Here is an 18,328-nt window from a genome sequence, read left to right as displayed (position 1 = left end):
AACCTGTTCCTGGGGGTCAGAAATTGGATCAATATTCTTCCCCTAATGATGGTAATAGGTATGGTGCTGCTGTTTACCTTTTTGATGGAATTAAAGAGCGATTTGTGATCACGGGCCATTCAGACAGACTCCATCTCCTCAGAAACCGCGACCACCACCCATCATCCTTGCAGTGCCTCACGGTTCTCTGAACCTGCGAGCGAAGTCTGCGGTAAGCCTCCTCATTTTCTGATGTGGGATGCTGTAGACGATTAGAGTGAGCCTGTTGCTTTTTCTCAGCCAGCCTGAACACCTCCTCTGTCAGCCAAGGTCTCTGGGGAGGTCTGGACCGTGTACCCAAAGCAGCCATTGCAGCTACATGAGCCACAAGCCTAAACCTCGCCGATTTCCCCTCGACATCAGGAGGAGTGGGGGACGATGCCAATCCCAGCCGCAAGCGATGATGGAATTCTCGCTTGCAACTTTCATCAGCTAGCTGAGACCATGCCACTATGGGTCTGAATGGGGTCCTGGGTGTACACCCACCACCGGAGTGGAAGAATAGCAGACACATCTTACAGATGACAAGTCAATAGTCAGTGGGCAAATCAGCTCTACGGGTAGGTCCTGGTGTCAAGGAGATGGGCCCGCATCCACTGTTCCATCACTATGCAGTCCAGCAGATGTTCTTGCTTGGACCCGGCATGCATCCATGATGTTGTGTGGATGCGCCAATGCCAGAACAGCGTGTTGGTAATTATAGGCCCAAGGACTACACTAAAGTTGAGTAGCCTCCTACCGTTGTTATTGAGCTGATCTGGCCCAGGTCTTCCAAACACTCCAGACCAGGTGCTAGCATCATGACCAGGGGTCCTCAAACTTTTTAAACAGGGGGCCAGTTCACTGTCCCTCAGACCGTTGGAGGGCCGGACTATAGTTTAAAAAAACTATGAACAAATTCCTATGCACACTGCATATATCTTATTTTGAAGTGAAGAAACAAAACGGGAACAAATACAATATTTAAAATGAAGAACAAGTAAAGTTAAATCAACAAACTTGCCAGTATTTCAATGGGAACTATGGGCCTGCTTTTGGCTAATGAGATGGTCAATGTCCGGTTCCATATTTGTCACTGCTAGTCGTAACAAGTGATGCAAGTGTGCATCCGTTAGTCTAGATCTGGTTGGAGATTTCAAATCTTTCATTCTGGAAAAAGTTTGTTCACAGACATAAGCGCTGCCAAAGATGGTTGCCATTTTGAGTGCATGGTTCCTGAGATGAGGATATGTCTCAGAGGGGAGAAATGCATAGAAATTATGAAGGCTGCTTGACTTGAATGCGTCTTTCAGAGTCAAAATTCTGCAGTTCAGCCAGTTCCATTTGGTAAATTGTATCCACATTTTCAATGTCAATAGAAAATGGGTTACGGAAAAGCTGTATGTCCTGTTAATGGAGATGAAGCTCTTTAAATCTAAATTGGAACTCCTTTTGCAATTTTTACAGTGAATCCACACATGTTTTGTTTGGGAATGCAACCAATGGTTTTTCCGCTAACAGATTTTGAGTTGTGGGGAGATGGCAGAAGTTTTCCTCCTTCACTTGTTTGATGAGGAGGCCTAATTTTACTTGAAATGCTTCCAATGTGATTGCATATCACAGATGAGCTTCCCCTTTCCTTGAAGTTGCACATTGAAACTGTTGAGTAGCTCTGTTACTTCTGTCAGAAAGGCAAGGTGCCATTTCCATTCTGCATCATTAAGCTCTGGTACTTCTTTGTTTTTTGAAAACAGAAAAGCTGTAATCTGTGGAAGTAAGTCATAGAAACGTTTCAAAACTCTCCCTCGACTCAGCCAACGGACTTCTGTGAGGTACAGAACATCTTCATAGTCAACATTTAGCTCAGACAGAAATTCCTGAAATTGTCTGTGGTTTAGTGCATGAGCTCTAATGAAGTTAACAGAGTCCCACTTCAGTCATTTACTACACCGCACTTGTTGGTGGATGAGACAGTGTATGGCTATTGGATGAGAATGGTTATGTTTGTCCATCTCTTGGTTAATGCGAGCAATCACTCCTTTCTTAGACCCCACCATGCTAGGAGCACCATCAGTTGTCACACTGGCTAGTTTAGCCCAGTTCAGCTCCAAACCATTCACAGTTTGGCAAACCTTTTCATAGATATCCTCTCCTGTAGTTGTTCCTTTGATGCTTTGCAGTGCAGAAAGCTCTTCTGTGACTTCGAAATAGTCATGCGTCCCACGAATAAAAATTAGAAGTTGTGCAGAATCACGAACATCATTGCTTTCATCGAGTGCCAAGGAAAAATAGGAAAGTTTTTTTGTGGAGTTTTGCAAATGCTGATGCAAATTGTCTCCCATTTCTTCAATCCTCCGTGTAATTGTAGGTCCTGAAAGACTCACTGTACTAAACAAATCGGCCTTCTCTGGACACATCTCTTTGGCAACAGAAAGAAGGCATTCTTTAACAAATTCTCCCTCCACGAATGGTCTGCCAGTGCATACTATTAGCTTGGCAACTTGACAACTTGCTCGCAGTGATGAAAAATTTAGCTGCTTCTGCTTCACAAAAGTATTTTGCTGAGTTGTTAATGTATTTTTCAGTTTTAATATTTTATCTTTTCTCACTTCTCCGACCAAACAATCATATTTATCTTTATGTTGAGTTTCATAGTGTCGACGTAAATTGTATTCTTTGAACACAGACACTATATTCTGGCATATCAGACACACAGCTCTTTCCTTGTACTGCATGAAAAAGTAATCATAAGTCCACTGTTTTTGGAATATCCTACACTCCGAGTCAATTTTTCTCTTTCTTGACATCATTGTTTCCTAGGGAGTCAAAATTGCTATTAGTAAAATACCAATATATATACAGCGCTACAAAAACAATATACCAGCGATAACTTTGCCCACACAGAGACATACAGACTGCACTGCCCATCAATGCAGTCTGGATTGGGGGAACTCCGCTATTACCCCAGGTTCACACTGGTGCGGGTGCCATTAAAAAGTTAATTACACCTGCAGTTTTGTGCGGTGCATAGGAATCTGATCGCATGGGGGAGAAGACCCATGCGATCCGATTCCACTGCAGGAAAAAAGAAGGCACATGTGCCTTTTTTCTTCCGAATCTAATGCAAGTTCAGCCATACAAGCATATGGCTGAACTCGCACTGCTCAGAGATCGCAACAGTATGAACCGGGGCTTACACAGCATACAACATATAACCTCATATAATTGAATAGCAATTAGAATATAAATGCACTTACTGTCATTTAAATTGGGTTTCCTACTCCTCGGCTGTCTGTCACTGACCAGCACGGGAAAACAGCAGGCAGCCCCTCCAGAGATCAGAGATCACTCTGTTATTACCCCTCTATCATTTACTCAGCACACAGGAATATCACTGGGAGTGGAGCCGAGGGGCAAGTGAGGGAGCTGAGGGAGGGAGAGCCAGTCAAGCGCAGCCAGGGGAGGGCTGGCAGCCTTAGGCCTGGGGGGCAAGTCCAGTCAATTGGCCCATTGAACCATTCACCAGCACAGCCCAATGAGTGCCCACCGCCGCAGCTCAATCATTGCCCACCGCCCCAGCTCAATCAGTGTTCACCAGCGCAGCCAAATCAGTGCTCGCCACCGCAGCCCAATCAGTGCCCACCACCGCAGCCCAATGAGTGCTCACCAGCGCAGCCCAATTAGTGCTCACCAGCGCAGCCCAATTAGTGCTCACAAGCGCAGCCCAATTAGTGACCATGGGCCAGATAAATGCCCTCGGTGGGCCGCATGTGGCCCGCGGGCCGTAGTTTGAGGACCCCTGATCATGACCAACTCGGGCATTAAAGTCACCCAACAAGATGACTCTATCCCGAGGGGCCACCTTAGCCAGCACCTGTGACAGGAAGTCATAGAAGACATTTGACTCATTGGCTTTGCCTGCATCCCTCCACGGATGTTCAGTGGGGGCATACGTAACCACGACCACCACTCCTTGCCTCTGGTTGATGGGAAGGCGAGCCCAAAGTAGCCTGGGGCTTACAGCTTCCCACACCTCACTACCACGCTCCCACGCCCCCTTCATTTTTTTTGTTCAGAAGAAGAGGCACTCCCTGTTGTTTGGCAGTCTCCTGCCTAGAGTAGAGGACTGTCCACCCCTCATGGTAGCAGGAGCCAGAGCTGGTCCAACGGACCTCCTGAATACTAAAGAGATCCAGGCAGTACCAGTCCAGTTCTCAACAGAGGAGTGGCAGCCTCTTCTCTGCAGTGAGCATTCTAACATTCCACGTGGCCATCCGTAGTGGCTTTTTGTTGTTTATGGAGGAGCCCTGAGGGTAAGGATTCAGTCTCCTGGCTCCGTCAAATCGGGATTGGCCAGTAAACGTCATAGACGCCTGTCCCTCCAGGGCCTCCAGCACAAGCTTAATACATTTTTAACTCATAGGTTAGTGGTAGTTAATTGAAGTTGGAGGGGTTAACATCCCCTTGCACCCATCAAGTTCCCCCATTTGGCCGCTGTCGTGGCTACAAACGCCAATCTATATTGGCCCTCCCCCTATGGCTCTGCCCACCACAGCGTTGCCGTCTGACACCACGAGGAGGTAGGGGGTTGTTTTTCCCGGACACACATGTACACACAGAAGCACATACAAGCACACACACACCCAATAATACCCAATACCCGCCATTCTCCGCGAATTGATCGTGACGTCACCACGGTGCCTGTGCCAGGCCAGGTGCACTTTCAGGCCCCATGAAGTGTCGAAGGCTTGCTGACAGGAGGTCTCGGGACAGACCCAGGTGCCATGGGTTGGCTGACTGGTAGATGCACCAGCTGTATCCCCTACTGTGCCAACTTTCTGCATTTTAACCACCCGGCACTCCGCTCATTGTTCCTCCGCCCTCCGTTATTTCTGGAGGGCGACTGCCTCCAACTGCCCAGCAGCGTCCCTCACGAGCCTCCTCCACAGAGGTCGATCTTGACACCGCTGGTACCGGTCATCGGCAAGTCCACTCAACTCCACACCCTCTTGTACCACATCATTCCATCTGTTCTCTAGCATGTGCTGTGCCCGTTTAGCCCCATATAACCCACTGAACAAACGCAGCCTTGCCTGCCAGAGGAGCTCACGATGGGACTTTGTCAATATCTTTCAAGGATTTGTGAGCTCCTTAAACAATCCAGTCTGATTAAAATCAGGATGGATCGTATGGATGCCAGCCTAAATGTTTCTAACCAGCGAAGATGTTCCATTAGGAGAGTCCACGTTTCGCAAGCATAGAGAAGGGAGGGCATGACCATGGCCGGGAAGATCCTAAGCTTCGTGCGGACCATGGGTCCGATCCTGACCGTGACACCTGCTGTATATTTGGAGTCTGCAGCTCTCTCTCCCCGTGGTGATCGCGTGGATATTTATCCAGGTCCTCCTGATTTTTCCTTTCAAATTTAGAATCAACGTCATTCGCTCAGAGTATTTGGCTAATGCTATACATTTCCACGTGGCAAGTCACTTCCTTGAGCAGCAATCATTTGTGATAGCTAGGTCGCTTCTGAAAAAGAGCTATATAGCTCACTGGGCCTTAACTAGCAAAATAAAAAGTTTAGTTTTAATATGGGTCTCGATGAGTGTAAGTCTCTGTGAGTCTCTATAGTTATATACGAGTCTCTCAACCTTTGTGGGTCTTTGTGGGTCTATCAGTCTGTAGAAACGTAGATTCGATCCCGACCCTGAGGACTGCTGTATATTTGCAGTCTGCGTGTCTCTCTCTCCCCGTGGTGGTCCCATGTATTTTTCTCTGTGTCCTCCGGTTTTCCCCTCCACATTTAGAATCAACGTCAAACGTTTAGGGTATTTTTGCTGCTATGAAACATTTCCATGATGATGAAAAGCCACTTCGTTTGGCTATCATTTATGATCACCAAGTCACTTCTGAAAAATAACTACATAGCCATGTGGGCCTTACCTGGGAAAATACACATTGTTTTTAGTAGTAGTTTTAGGGAAGTGGACAAGAGGTTCTGCAGCCCATCAGCAGCCGATCCCTTTTAACAGTGAATCATCTTTTAGCGTTGCTACCTTGAAAAAGTACAAGCGTATACGTGTCTGTATATATGTGTATGTATCTCTATGTACGTATGTCTATGTGTACGTATGTGTCTATGTGTATGAGTATCTGTATGTATGGACGTGTGTCTGTGTTTGCACGTACATGCGTTTCTATCCATCTGTATGTGCGCGTGTCTATGTGTCTGTACATGTGTCTATGTATCTGTATGTAGTATGTACGTGTCTTTCTGTCTGTTCGTGCGTGTCTATGTGTCTGTATGCACGTGTCTATGTCTGCATATGCGTGTCTATGTGTCTGTATATGCGTGTGTCTATGTGTATGTATGTGTCTGTGCGTGTGCGTGTGTGTAGCCAGTACCTTGTTGTGCCAGCGTGAGCAGCGGTAGAGCGAACAGCACCAACCAGTCCATCGCGATCCACCTCCACCACAACACAGTCAACCGGCCAAATTCAACACCAATACTGGCCCAATGGTCCGTGACATTCGCTAGTCTTGCCCAGAATCGGTTGAATTCTAATCCTCGCGTTTAATTTATATTATACGATGGCAGCAATACAAATAAACACCAACGTTTAGTCAGTTCATCTGGTCACGACGAGACAGCTTCAGGAGTGAATTCGTGCCGTTCCGCTATTATAAACAGCGCAGAGCACACAGAGAGAGATGAGTGTTACCAACACGGTGCACCCAGTCCACGATAACGTCCGGGCTCAATCAACCACAGAGACCATCAGAGAGGGAGAGTGCAGGTCAGAGAGTGAGGGTCAGAGAGGAGCCCCTCCCAGGAAGCGCACCTCCCACATATTAACATAAACAAAGAAAAATAAACCCCGTATAGCCTCGATAGACTGCAAGTGCTGTTAGTGAGCGCCTATTTTTCAGAAGCGACCTCGCCACACATGATAGCCAAGTTAAGTTCCTTATCATGTTGAAATTTATAGCAGCCAAATACTCGAAGCACATGTTTGTAATTCTGGAGGGAAAACCGGAGGACCTGGAGAAAAATCCATGTAACCCCAGGGAGAACATTCATACTCTATATATACTGGCGTCAGGGTCAGGATCGAAAGCACGACCTCCTGTATACCAGGCGTGGTAGTTATCATCTCACCCACACAAAATGGTAACTTTTAAGTACAGCTTCACTATAACACTCAGCGACTTTTGAACAAATCAACCGGACCTCAAAAGCCAAGCAGATCTGAGCTGAGACATTGCCTGGATGGGTGTCCACAATGCACAAACAGGTTGTCATAAGGTTGCGAGGCCAAGTTGTGTTTATATGTAGATGTACTATAAGTCGATGCTGCCTGCCTATATCACTCCTCAATGACCAGCTGGGGTGAAATATGGTCAAATGGCCTTTACAACCAGCAGGGCGTGGGGAGGCCTTCATCCAGCAGTTGATTGACAAAAGGTTTATATGCTCCTAGGAAGAAATTGGGCAGTGCTCATCTCCACCAGTGTAAATTCCACATTCCCATGACAGGAACCATCTTTAACAAGCACTGACAACTTCGCAAAAGTGCTATCCATTTTATGACCCTGTAGAGATGGCAATGATGGCTTGTCTATGTCAACCCTTGATGCTACAATAAATGAAAGTGTACGCATTGCTACACAAAAACAATCTACGTGATGAAAAGCTGATTGCACGCAGCACGGCTACTACAATTAGAATAAGGATCTGTGGTGCCACGGCCTCGAATCCAAGCTGTAAGCGCCGCGACCTCCCCCTTGCCCCCATACTGAATACACACACACAGCGCACACACATAGTATCCTGGCATGAGTTTGCTTGGCACAACGGGTTTTAATCCGAAGGGTCCCTATGAGGAAAGTCCCACGGTTTCCGATGCCAGGGGATTGGCAGACCTTCACACGACAATTTACACCGCAGTGCCCCTGAATTGGCTTAATAGTGTATGGGCACAAAAAAGTTACCGGACCAGCCGCGATGAGTCATTCACGGCATCGGGAGAATCCGGGGGCGAAATAAGCGAAAAAAGCAGAATATGAGGTCAGGGGAACGCAGCACCAGGGTCACCCCCCCTGACCCCCACACCAAATACACACCCCCATCCTGCCTTCTACAGCTAGGAGGTACGTGGTAGGACGCTTGAGTGACTGCGTAGGCATAGGCGGCACTCGGCTAGGCTTTTCTCACAAGATACTCTCCCCGAGCAGCTTACTGTAAAGGATTTTGGTTTGCGCCGAGAATAAAAGTTAGCACAGTGTGAATGTGTTGTGGTGTCTGCGATTTCTGTGTGGAGCGACTACGTGTGCAAGCTGAGTCCTGGGTAGCAGTTGGGAAACGCATGCCGAGAGTGAACCTGAGATGTAGATCGCGGAATCGCTACCACGTTTGCGTGGGTGAGGTAATCATGCAGGTGTAAGCGCGCTCGCAGCCCCCTTTTGTCAACGGGGCCGCGATGTGTATAGGCGTGCGTGTTAAAAGCTAATTGTACGCAGGTGGAAGCATGCATTCGTAGCCCTCCGGTAAGCGACAGCGGCTGGGTGTGTGAGGCCCGCGTTCACCACAGCGCTTAGCTAGGTAATCGCGTCCAGGCGGGAGTGCACAGTCGCCACAGCGCAGCTGATAGTTTATCGCTCGCAGGTGATAGTGAGGTTCGCGGCCCCTTTGTTAGAAACAACTGTGGTGTACACGGGGGTGTGGCTTAACCCCGTGCGGCTCCAAGGCCAACAGGACGAGCAAATCCTTCAGAGAGGGCGCTTGCAAGCAGGGCCCCTTCACTGGTTCGGCAGAGGCCCGGCGGGAGCCGACCGATGCAGTGGAGGAGGCAGTGGAACGGGCGGACGTCACGCCCATACCTGTGTAATAATGGACTTCGCCGACACACTGCTTGGTCTCCGTCACTCTTTATTCTGGTTGACGCTCGCACTCCGCTGGTCCCGACAGTGGACCAGTTGCTCCTCTTGCGCGCCCCGCACGCGCTCTCCCGTCAGTCGCTCCGCTCCTCCGCACCCGCACACCACTGGCCAACGGTGTGCTCGAAGCTCCTCCGGCCACGTGGCTGATGGCGCGGATCTCCTCCAGCCACCCAATGTGGTCCAGCTTCGTGACTCTACCAATTGACCCGGAAGTATATGCCACTGGTTCTTCATGTTCAGCAGATGTAGATGCCACTGATGCTTCATGTTCTGCAGCTGTAGATGCCACTGGTTATTCACCTTTTGAAGATGTAGATGTCACTGGTTCTTCACTTTCTGTAGATGTAGATGACACTAGTTCTTCTTGTTCTGCAGATGTAGATGCTACTGATTCTTCATGTTCTGCAAATGTAGATTCCACTGGTTCTTCATGTTCACCAGATGTAGATGACACTGGTTCTTCATGTTCTGCAGATGTAGATGCCACTGATTTTTCATGTTCTGCAGATGTAGATGCCACTGATGATTCATGTTCTGCAGATTAAGATGTAACTGGTTCTTCACGTTCTGAAGATGTAGATTCCACTGGTTCTTCACGTTTTTCTGATGTAAATGCCACTGATGATGCATGTTCTGCAGATGTAGTTTTCACCGGATCTTCATGTTCTGAAGCTGTAAATGCCACCGTTTGGTCACGTTCTATAGACGTATATGACACTGGTTCTTCATGTTCAGCAGATGTAGATGCCACTGGTTATTCACATTCTGAAGATGTAGATGCCACTACTTATTTACGTTCTGCAGATGTAGATACAACTGGCTATTAACTTTTTGCAGATGTAGATGTCACTGGTTCATCACGTTCTCTAGATGCAGATTCCACTGGTTCTACATGTTGTGCAGATGTAGATTCCACTGATTCTTCACGTTCTGCAGATGTAGATGTCACTGGTTCTTCACTTTCTGTAGATGTAGAAAACACTAGTTCTTCTTGTTCTGCAGATGTAGATGCTACTGATTCTTCATGTTCTGCAGATGTAGATGCCACTGATGATTCATGTTCTGCAGATTAAGATGTCACTGGTTCTTCACGTTCTGAAGATGTAGATTCCACTGGTTCTTCACGTTTTTCAGATGTAAATGCCACTAATGATTCATGTTCTGCAGATGTAGTTTTCACCGGTTCTTCATGTTCTGAAGCTGTAAATGCCACCGTTTGCTCACGTTCTGTAGACGTACATGACACTGGTTTTTCCACGTTCTGCAAGTGCAGATGTCACCGGTTCTTCACGTTCTACAGATATAGATGCCACTGGTTCTTCATGTTCTGCAGATGTATATGATACGGGTTCGTCATGTTCTGCAAATGTATATGCCACTCGTTCTTCACGTTGTGTAGACATTGAGGCCACTGGTTCCTCACATTCGGAAGATATAGATGCCACTTGTTCTTCTTGTTGTGCAGATGTAGATGCCACTGGTTCTTCATGTTCTTCAGATGTAGATGCCACTGGTTCTTCATATTCTGCAGATGTAGATGCCACTGGTGCTTCATGTTCTGCAGATGTAGATGATACTGTTTCTTAATGTTCTGCAAATGTAAATGTCACTGGTTCTTCATGCTCTGCAGATGTAGATGCCACTGGTTATTTACGTTCTATATACATAGTTGCCACTGGTTATACATGTTTGCAGATGCCACTGGTTCTTCACATTTACTTGATACAGCTGTCGTGGCTGTGACGGTTCCACCTGAAGACGGAAGCTTGTGTTGCCTCCGAAACGTCGTGATTTTTATTTTATTTTACTTTTATTAATTTTTATGTTTTACCTACGTGACTTTACCGAAAAAACCTAAGAATATGAATCCTTGCAGTCACGAAAGCTTCAAATCTAGAATGAAAGAGGAAAGACAAGAAGCTGTCGTGTCGAGTCGAGCACTACATTAATATCAATTATGTGAGTGTATAAAAACCAATTCTCGGGGTAAGGGGTTCTCGCTCTCCGCAACGTACATAGTTCTTGATGTGAATTGTTTTTTATACATAGGTCTTTTGTCAATCTATCTGCTGGATGAAGGCTTCACCTCGCCTTCGCCCTCACAATTGGCCAGTCTATCCACAACTGGATGAAGGCCTCCCCAATCCTGCACTAATACATACCGGATCTCAATAACATCGCTCGTCGTCGCTTGAAGTCACGCAAGCCCTTTTGGATCCATGCGCTTAACCTTAAACAAAGCAAATTCAACGCAAATGAAGTCCGGAGAGCTGGAGTTCAAATAACTCACAGACACCTTGTGAATGACCCAACGAAGAAGATTCCTGCATGGGTTTGATCTTCCACGAAGAGCGGCATGTAGTTGTGGATTTGAGAATCGGCTTGGCGTGGCGCAGGGGTTTGATCAGTGAGGCGTGGAGCATGAAGTTGACAGCACATTTGGTCATTTCAGATGGTCCGACATACTCGTGTAATGAAGATGCTGGTTCACTAAACCCACCGTGTGAATGGAGTTTCCACCTGGATTTTGTGTATCCAAGTGTGGAGAGAAAGAAGATCACGCGAGAGAACTATAGTTTTTTTTTGTTAATTATTGTTGACCACCCGCACTGTGCCCAAGAGGATGATCACGGCCAGGAAGAACCGAGGCACAGTGGGCGCAGGTCACATCTGCATCTACATCAGCCACACGGAAGAAGACTAGTACTTAAGCATCAGCCATGATCTATGCACTACTGGCTGATTAGCCATACTTCACCACGCTGGTCACGGCCACCAATGACACCAGTGGCCTTTGACAAAACAAGCGGGGCTGCTGCTCTTCATCACGAGATCGGAGAGTTTACAGAACCATGCAGAACTAAAGACAAATAGCGGTTTATAAAAGAATGGCACCTCCCATATTATTAATTATTTTCATCCAGTCTGCAATATTCTACAATGTCATATTTTGCGTTTCATAGGTCTCTACCTGTCACCTGTGTAGTGGTTCACACGAGGGAGGCAGCACATTTATTTCACAATAAGCACTAAAACACGTAGGGGTATAATTGCCCCTTCACCAGCTATCTTAAGGAGGTATCTCCCCCATGCTAGCTAACCCTAGCTAACCCTCGCTAACCCCAGCTAACCCTAGCTCACCCTAGCTAACCCTAGCTCACCCTAGCTAACCCTAGCTAACCCTCGCTCACACGGGGTGGCTATCCCGGACCGGACCCTGGCTCAGGTCCGGCTCCTGTAGTCAGGCAGGTCTTCTCTGGGTGGCGGCTTCTGTTTTCAGTCTTGCAACAGCCCTCGACCCGTTCAGGGTCCGGCTTATATTGCCAGTCCCGGGGCTTCCTCCGCCCCTAGCCACGCCCCCCTTCTCGAGCCTTCGAGAGGGACCTGGTCCTGGTCCCGTGGTCCCCCCAGCCCCCTCCCTGGGGCCTCTTGGCCGGTACCTCCGGTCACCAGGCCTCCGGGTTCACCTGGAGCGCCATGGCTCCAGGTGAACCCTTGCGCCCCCTAACCGCCAGAGGCTGGCACTGCATGTGGCTGGTGTGAGCGGCGCGCATCGTGCCTCACACAGGCCGACTTATACCTCATGCAGTGGCCTCCACCGATGCCACTACACCTGTACTTATAGACACGTATCTCTACATGTCAGAACACATCATTTTGGACAGCATTCTATTACAAAATACATTATTAGGTGGGGTGTTGAAACCAATCTTGGTCCCATTACCGCCAATATCTTCTCCATCACTCGCCTAATTCAATAGATTTCAAAAACAGAGACAGGGTAGCCGCAGCAGCCAGAGGCAGCACATCGAGTCGCGTCTTGTGTAGACCGGAGGGAGTGGGCAGGTGCGAGGATCCAGGCCAGGCCTCTACCCTCACCAAGATTGCTGCCAGCTGAAGCTTGAGTGCTGGCCTCCCAGCTGAAATTCAGTGGAGAAGATGCGCCATGCAGACATGGAATCGGTAGACTGTGTGTGCGTCAGGATTGCATAAGGCCATAGTGAAGTTATGATTGTGTACGCCTTATGCGTGTGGCTTTGTGGTTCTATTTCTCTGGGGTGTGTGTCACCATTTGAGGTGCTACTCACATCTCCCTTTTTGTGTTTGTCATTGTTTGTACTCAGTGAATAAAGCAAAACACGTAATCTTACACTCAGAATCAAGTTTAAGATAAAGTAGGACATCGGAATACACTAAATCGCGGCTATGACAAAATCGGACAGCATATGTATTTAAATCCTTTATTAAATCCTTTATATTAAGTTTGCTTGCTTGCTTGCGTGCTTGCTTGCTTGCTTACGACCGTGTAAATCTTTCGGTAGTTTTTTAACCCACTTCCCATGATCCAATCGAGTTGACATTTTCCACACAGACTCGTTGTGCGTGACAATTAATGTTCGTGAAAATTTTTTTCAAAAATTTTACACTTTATAGGACAAAAATATTATATTTAATTACCAATTGTTTAATACTGCAGACAATCATCTGACCCATAGGTGGCAGCCATCTCAAGCCAGAGGACGAGAGGACTCAAGCCGCCACGCATATAAAGGATTTAGAGTGAAAAACTTTGTTTTTACGGGTTTACTTATATTAAGTTCGCATGCTTGCGTGCTTGCGTGCTTGCTTGCTTACGACCGTGCAAATCTTTCGGTCGTTTTTTAACCCACTTCCCGTGATCCAATCGAGCTGACATTTTCCACACAGACTCGTTGTGCCAGACAATTAATGTTCGTGAAAAAAAAATCCCAAAATTTGACACTTTTTAGGCAAAAAAAAATGTATTTTACATATATTCAAACAGAACTCATTCATCACTCTGGCTGAACGTCACAGTATAAGAGCCCAGAGCGTAACCCCTCCACAGGCCGTGGCGGAGTAGCGCAGTTGGTAGCGCCCTTGCTTCCCATGCCAAAGGTCGCGGGATCGATCCCCGCGTTTTCCACAGGCGAATATATTTTTAAATCCTTTATATTAAGTTCGCTGCCACGCATATAAAGGATTTATAGTGAAAAACTTTGTTTTTACGGGTTATACTTATTTTACGTGTAAAAAAGGTTTTTACACAGCTATTTAACACCGCAGTCTGATCGACTATATGAACCGAATATAAAAAACACGCAAAAATCAGATATCAATACCGTTTTGTATTATCTGTGAACCGCATATTACAACAAGAATATACTGGGAGCCTTTTAAGATTTACGTCTATAAAAGCCTTTAACATTGAATTCTATGAGAGACTGGATGGTGCCCCCATCACTGTGGTGCGTGGGTGGGGATGGGATGGTCGGGAACGGAAGGGAGGGATTTGGAATCGGAGCTCTGCTCGGTGGGACAGTATCACACCCAAGTTCACATGTCGCTCTCATGTTTATTTTATTTGACAGTGACACAATCTGAATGCAGATTCGCATCATCACCCCGCACAGAAATTCTCTCTCATCAAGTCGCTTATATATCGCGCTAAAACAGTGTCAGATGGTGAAAGTCTGAGGAGCGAGATTAAACATGTTAAAAAAGCGCTATGATTAAATGGCTACAATAATGCTCAACTTAACAGGGCATTGAATGCCAAACCAAGATCAAACAAAAATACTGCTGAAAGCGATGTTATTAAAACAATTAAAATACCATATATTGCGGGATTAACTGACAAACTAGCCAGAATTTGGGAAAAATAAAAAAGCAAGATTTGGCACGGTACACAGCATTCTAAAACTAGTATCTAGTACTAAAAATCAATTGCCTACGTTATTAACAGAAGGTGTATATCGGATTAATTGCTTATGTAGCAGATGCTATATTGGACAGACGGGACGTAACATTAGCATATGATTAAAAAAACACCGAAGAAATATGAAACTCTCAAACACAACTGTCGGCAGTTGCAGAACATGCTTGCCAAAAAGGCTACTCAATTGCTTTTGATAACGTTTAAGTGTTGTGTAAAACTAATTACTCCCCCTCTGATCCCTACACCTGATGTGCTCACAGTGATGCTGTCATCTTGCTCTATTTAAGACCACAAGCAGGTGGATTGCTTCACTATTTTGGCAAATCGCCCGATAATGCTGGATGTAATTATCAGCGAAACGTCGTATTCAAATTGTGATTTAATTTATTTTATACCTATGTGACTTTACCGAAAGAACCAAAGAGTACAAATTGTAAATGTTGTGGATTTACTCTCCAACACACCAGTGAGCTGAAGTAGTAGCTACCTGGCATGTTGTTTACATCACAAACCTTACTGGCTGTGTCGGGTGATGGAGGGTTATAACCCAAAAACCTTAAATATGACTAATATTGGTCACGAAATTCTATGTTTAAAATCGAGACTCTGCTCTATATGTATATATGGCTCAGCTGACGGCCTTACAGCTGGTTAAATAAAAACATAGTTGAGTATATATATTTTTTGTGTAGGGCTGGTGAGACCAAATCTTTCTCCCCTTCACGTTCCACCCAAACACCCTCCATTCTGCGATCGCCGTCGTGTTAGCCGGGGCTCGCGCGTGGTTGAGTTGTGATGAAGACAAAAGTTGAAAGGACAGAGACTCGGCCAATGTACATGGAAGATGTGATGAGTGGAGATGTGATGAGTCGAGACAGAAACCCCGAGAAGTGCGTTAGGAGTGGCATGTAACGGTGGAGTAAATCACACGCTCCGAATTGTCGTTATCGTCGATAATGATGCGGCGGTGGTGGTGATCTTCTCGGTTCGAGGAACCGGCGGTTTGCTTGCCGGCCACAGTCACCGTCGTGTAGACCACCTCAGCAGCATCCTGAGAGACACCGAGAGGAGAAACGAAGAGGAGGATGAGGAGGGAGAAGGGGAAGTGGTTTTTAAATGTCCACGTCAATTTAACGGTGGCTGTCACTATGTACGTACGTGTATAGTGTAGTGTATAGTGTTACTGTGTAGCGTAGTGTATAGTGTAATGTATAGTGTAGTGTACAGTGTAGTGTATAGTGTAGTGTATTGCAGTGTATAGTGTTACTGTGTAGCGTAGTGTATTGTGTTGTGTATAGTATAGTGTATAGTTTAGTGTATAGTAGTATAGTGTATAGCAGTTTACAGTGTCTAGTGTAGTGTTAGTGTAGTATTTAGTGTATTTTGTAGTCTATAGTAGTGTAGTGTATGTGTAGAGGTGTAATTGTGCATGGCCACGGAGGTAGAGGTGTAATTGTGCATGGCCACGGATGGCTAACAAACACAAGGGGCGGAGTTAGGGCCGTACACAGGGGAGGTGCTCACACCGACGTCCGCACCTGCATCCCCCACGGGCCCCTCCCGGGGGCCGAGTCCTATAAAAGGTGGTGAGCCGGAGGGCTCGAGGTGGAGATCAGCTTTAACCAGCGAAGACGGAAGACCAGCTAGAATAGGCCCCAGAGCTCCCCTGGCTCGATGTCCTTATCAGGGCCGACCAGGGCAAGCCGGTGGCGTGGCCCCGAGAGCCCAGACTGACGAGCCGGTCTGGAGACTCAGGGTGCCGGGATCCCAGCTTGACCAGGGCTGGGATAGGTAGCCTCCCCTAGCTCCGTAGTGGAGGACTTGGGCGTAGGTTAGCGGGGTTAGATGTTGTGTATCCCTGTAGCCAAGTGAAGGGGACAATACTCCCTTTAGTACTGTGTGTACCCGTTACTGTGCACAAGTTGGTGTAATAAATAAGTGTGCCTCCGACCCTGTCGTCAAGCCTCCTAAATACTTACTACATCTGGCGTCAGAAGTAAAACGTTCAACGATGGACACACGAGGGACGACACGTACCAGGGAGTCGGAGATAGAAGACACCACGGCCGAATCACCACCAGAGATGGCCACGGTCGGATCGGAGCAGCCGGGGCCGAGTACACCCGCGCTGCTACGACAGGAAGGGGGGGATGCGTCGGCCGAGGGACTCCGGCTGGCTCACTCCCGCCTGGTGGAGCTGCTCTACGCTGCGGCCGCCGCGTTGGAGGAGATCACGCGGCTGGGGGCCGGGGGGGCTGCGCGGGACGACGACAGCAGCCGACGCGCGGCGACGTTTCCCGCCACCCCGACGCGGCTCGTGGTTAAATTTCCCGCCATCACTACAGTGCGAGCAGAGGGTGGGGCCGGCCCGCGTCAGGTGACTGCTGAGCGCCAAGCACAAGCCGTGACATCATCAACACCGGCCAGCGCGTCAACAACGGAGCGACCGGCGATGCCATGCTCGCAGCCCGCCCACACTATAACATCTGCTGGGAACGACGGAGCGCGATCCGCAGCCACGGACGTCGCGTTACAGCAGCGTCTGCCGCCTCTCAAAGAATTCGTGGGCGCGGACGGAGACTGGGGCGGCTTCAGAAGACGATTCATCGCTCATCAGGAGATGGCGAACTGGACGGACGCCGAGGCACTACGCGCGCTGCCGGCGATGCTGGACAACGACGCCCTGGCTACTCTCACCTCGGCGCCTAAGGAAAAGCGCGCCACGCTGCACTTGGCGTTGCAGCTGCTGTCAGCTGTCTATGGTCTGCCTTCGGACTGCAGGCAGCTATTCCACGATCGCCATCGGGGCGCCAACGAATCGCCCCTGGCCTTCCGGACGGCTCTCCTGGCCATGGCGAAGGCGGCTTTCCCGCGGATGGACGAGGAGGGAGTGGACGCCATGGTGGCTGAAAAGCTGCTACTACTCGCTGATGAGCTGGACGTCACCGTCTTGGCTCAAGACGACGCAGAAATGTCGTCCTTGCTGGTCGCGCGCCACATCCACGGGGGCTTGTGGTCCCTGCGTCGCAAGGCCGCCAAGGGGGTGACCAGCCATGCCATGGCGGCCACCACCCTCCCACCGGAGGAGGTCTGCGGGGTGGAGCGGCAGGGGGAATGGAGATCGGCGGCACCACAGGCTCGGACCGGACCGAGCCGCCAGGAGCAGCCCAGGCCATCTGGGGCGCTCACACGGTGCTACAACTGTGGCCTTCAAGGCCACGTTGCGTCAGGGTGCCGGGCTCCCCGTCAGCGCGGGGCGACACCTCGTCAGGACGCCGCGCCGTCCCCACCCAAGCTCCAGCAGAGAAATACGGCGAGTCGGGGCACCTCACACGTTTGGCCCATGCACACATCCGACACACACTCGCGCGCTAAAACGGACAGGGTTCAAAAATCGACGGCCGTTGCGTCGGATTGTTCTGAAATGCTGCGAGCGCTCCAACCGGGTCAGTGGTCGGCGCTCGCCCATCGTGTCGTTGCAGCGTCGGCGGGATCGTCGGTCGTGGTCGGTCATATTGATGGGGTAGAGGTGCGGATTTTAATTGACACAGGGGCATCAGCGACCATTATCTCTGATTTGATTTATAACATCCTTCCCGTTCAAAGTCGTCCCTTGCTCCCCGTTGACGTGCC

The 18,328-nt window shown here is 48.4% G+C and overlaps 1 protein-coding gene across 2 annotated transcripts in view; it reads right to left on the bottom strand.

Moving 5' to 3' along the window:
- The window catches only part of LOC133339730 (uncharacterized), a 42,996-nt gene extending 36,306 nt beyond the window's left edge, over positions 1-6,690 (bottom strand). For both annotated transcript variants that reach the window (XM_061547888.1, XM_061547889.1), the window contains exon 1: positions 6,424-6,690. In XM_061547888.1, coding sequence (XP_061403872.1) covers positions 6,424-6,475 — 52 coding nt within the window. In that variant the 5' untranslated portion in view covers positions 6,476-6,690. The remainder of the gene's footprint in view (positions 1-6,423) is intronic.
- Between the last annotated feature and the right edge of the window lie 11,638 nt (positions 6,691-18,328).

The sequence above is a fragment of the Lethenteron reissneri genome, unplaced genomic scaffold (assembly GCF_015708825.2).
Source record: "Lethenteron reissneri isolate LAM-NWPU_2019-01 unplaced genomic scaffold, ASM1570882v1 scaffold_214, whole genome shotgun sequence".
Classification (NCBI taxonomy): Eukaryota; Metazoa; Chordata; class Hyperoartia; order Petromyzontiformes; family Petromyzontidae; genus Lethenteron; species Lethenteron reissneri.
The sequence above is the reverse complement of the archived record's forward strand: the minus strand, read 5'-3'. Positions and strand labels throughout refer to the sequence as shown.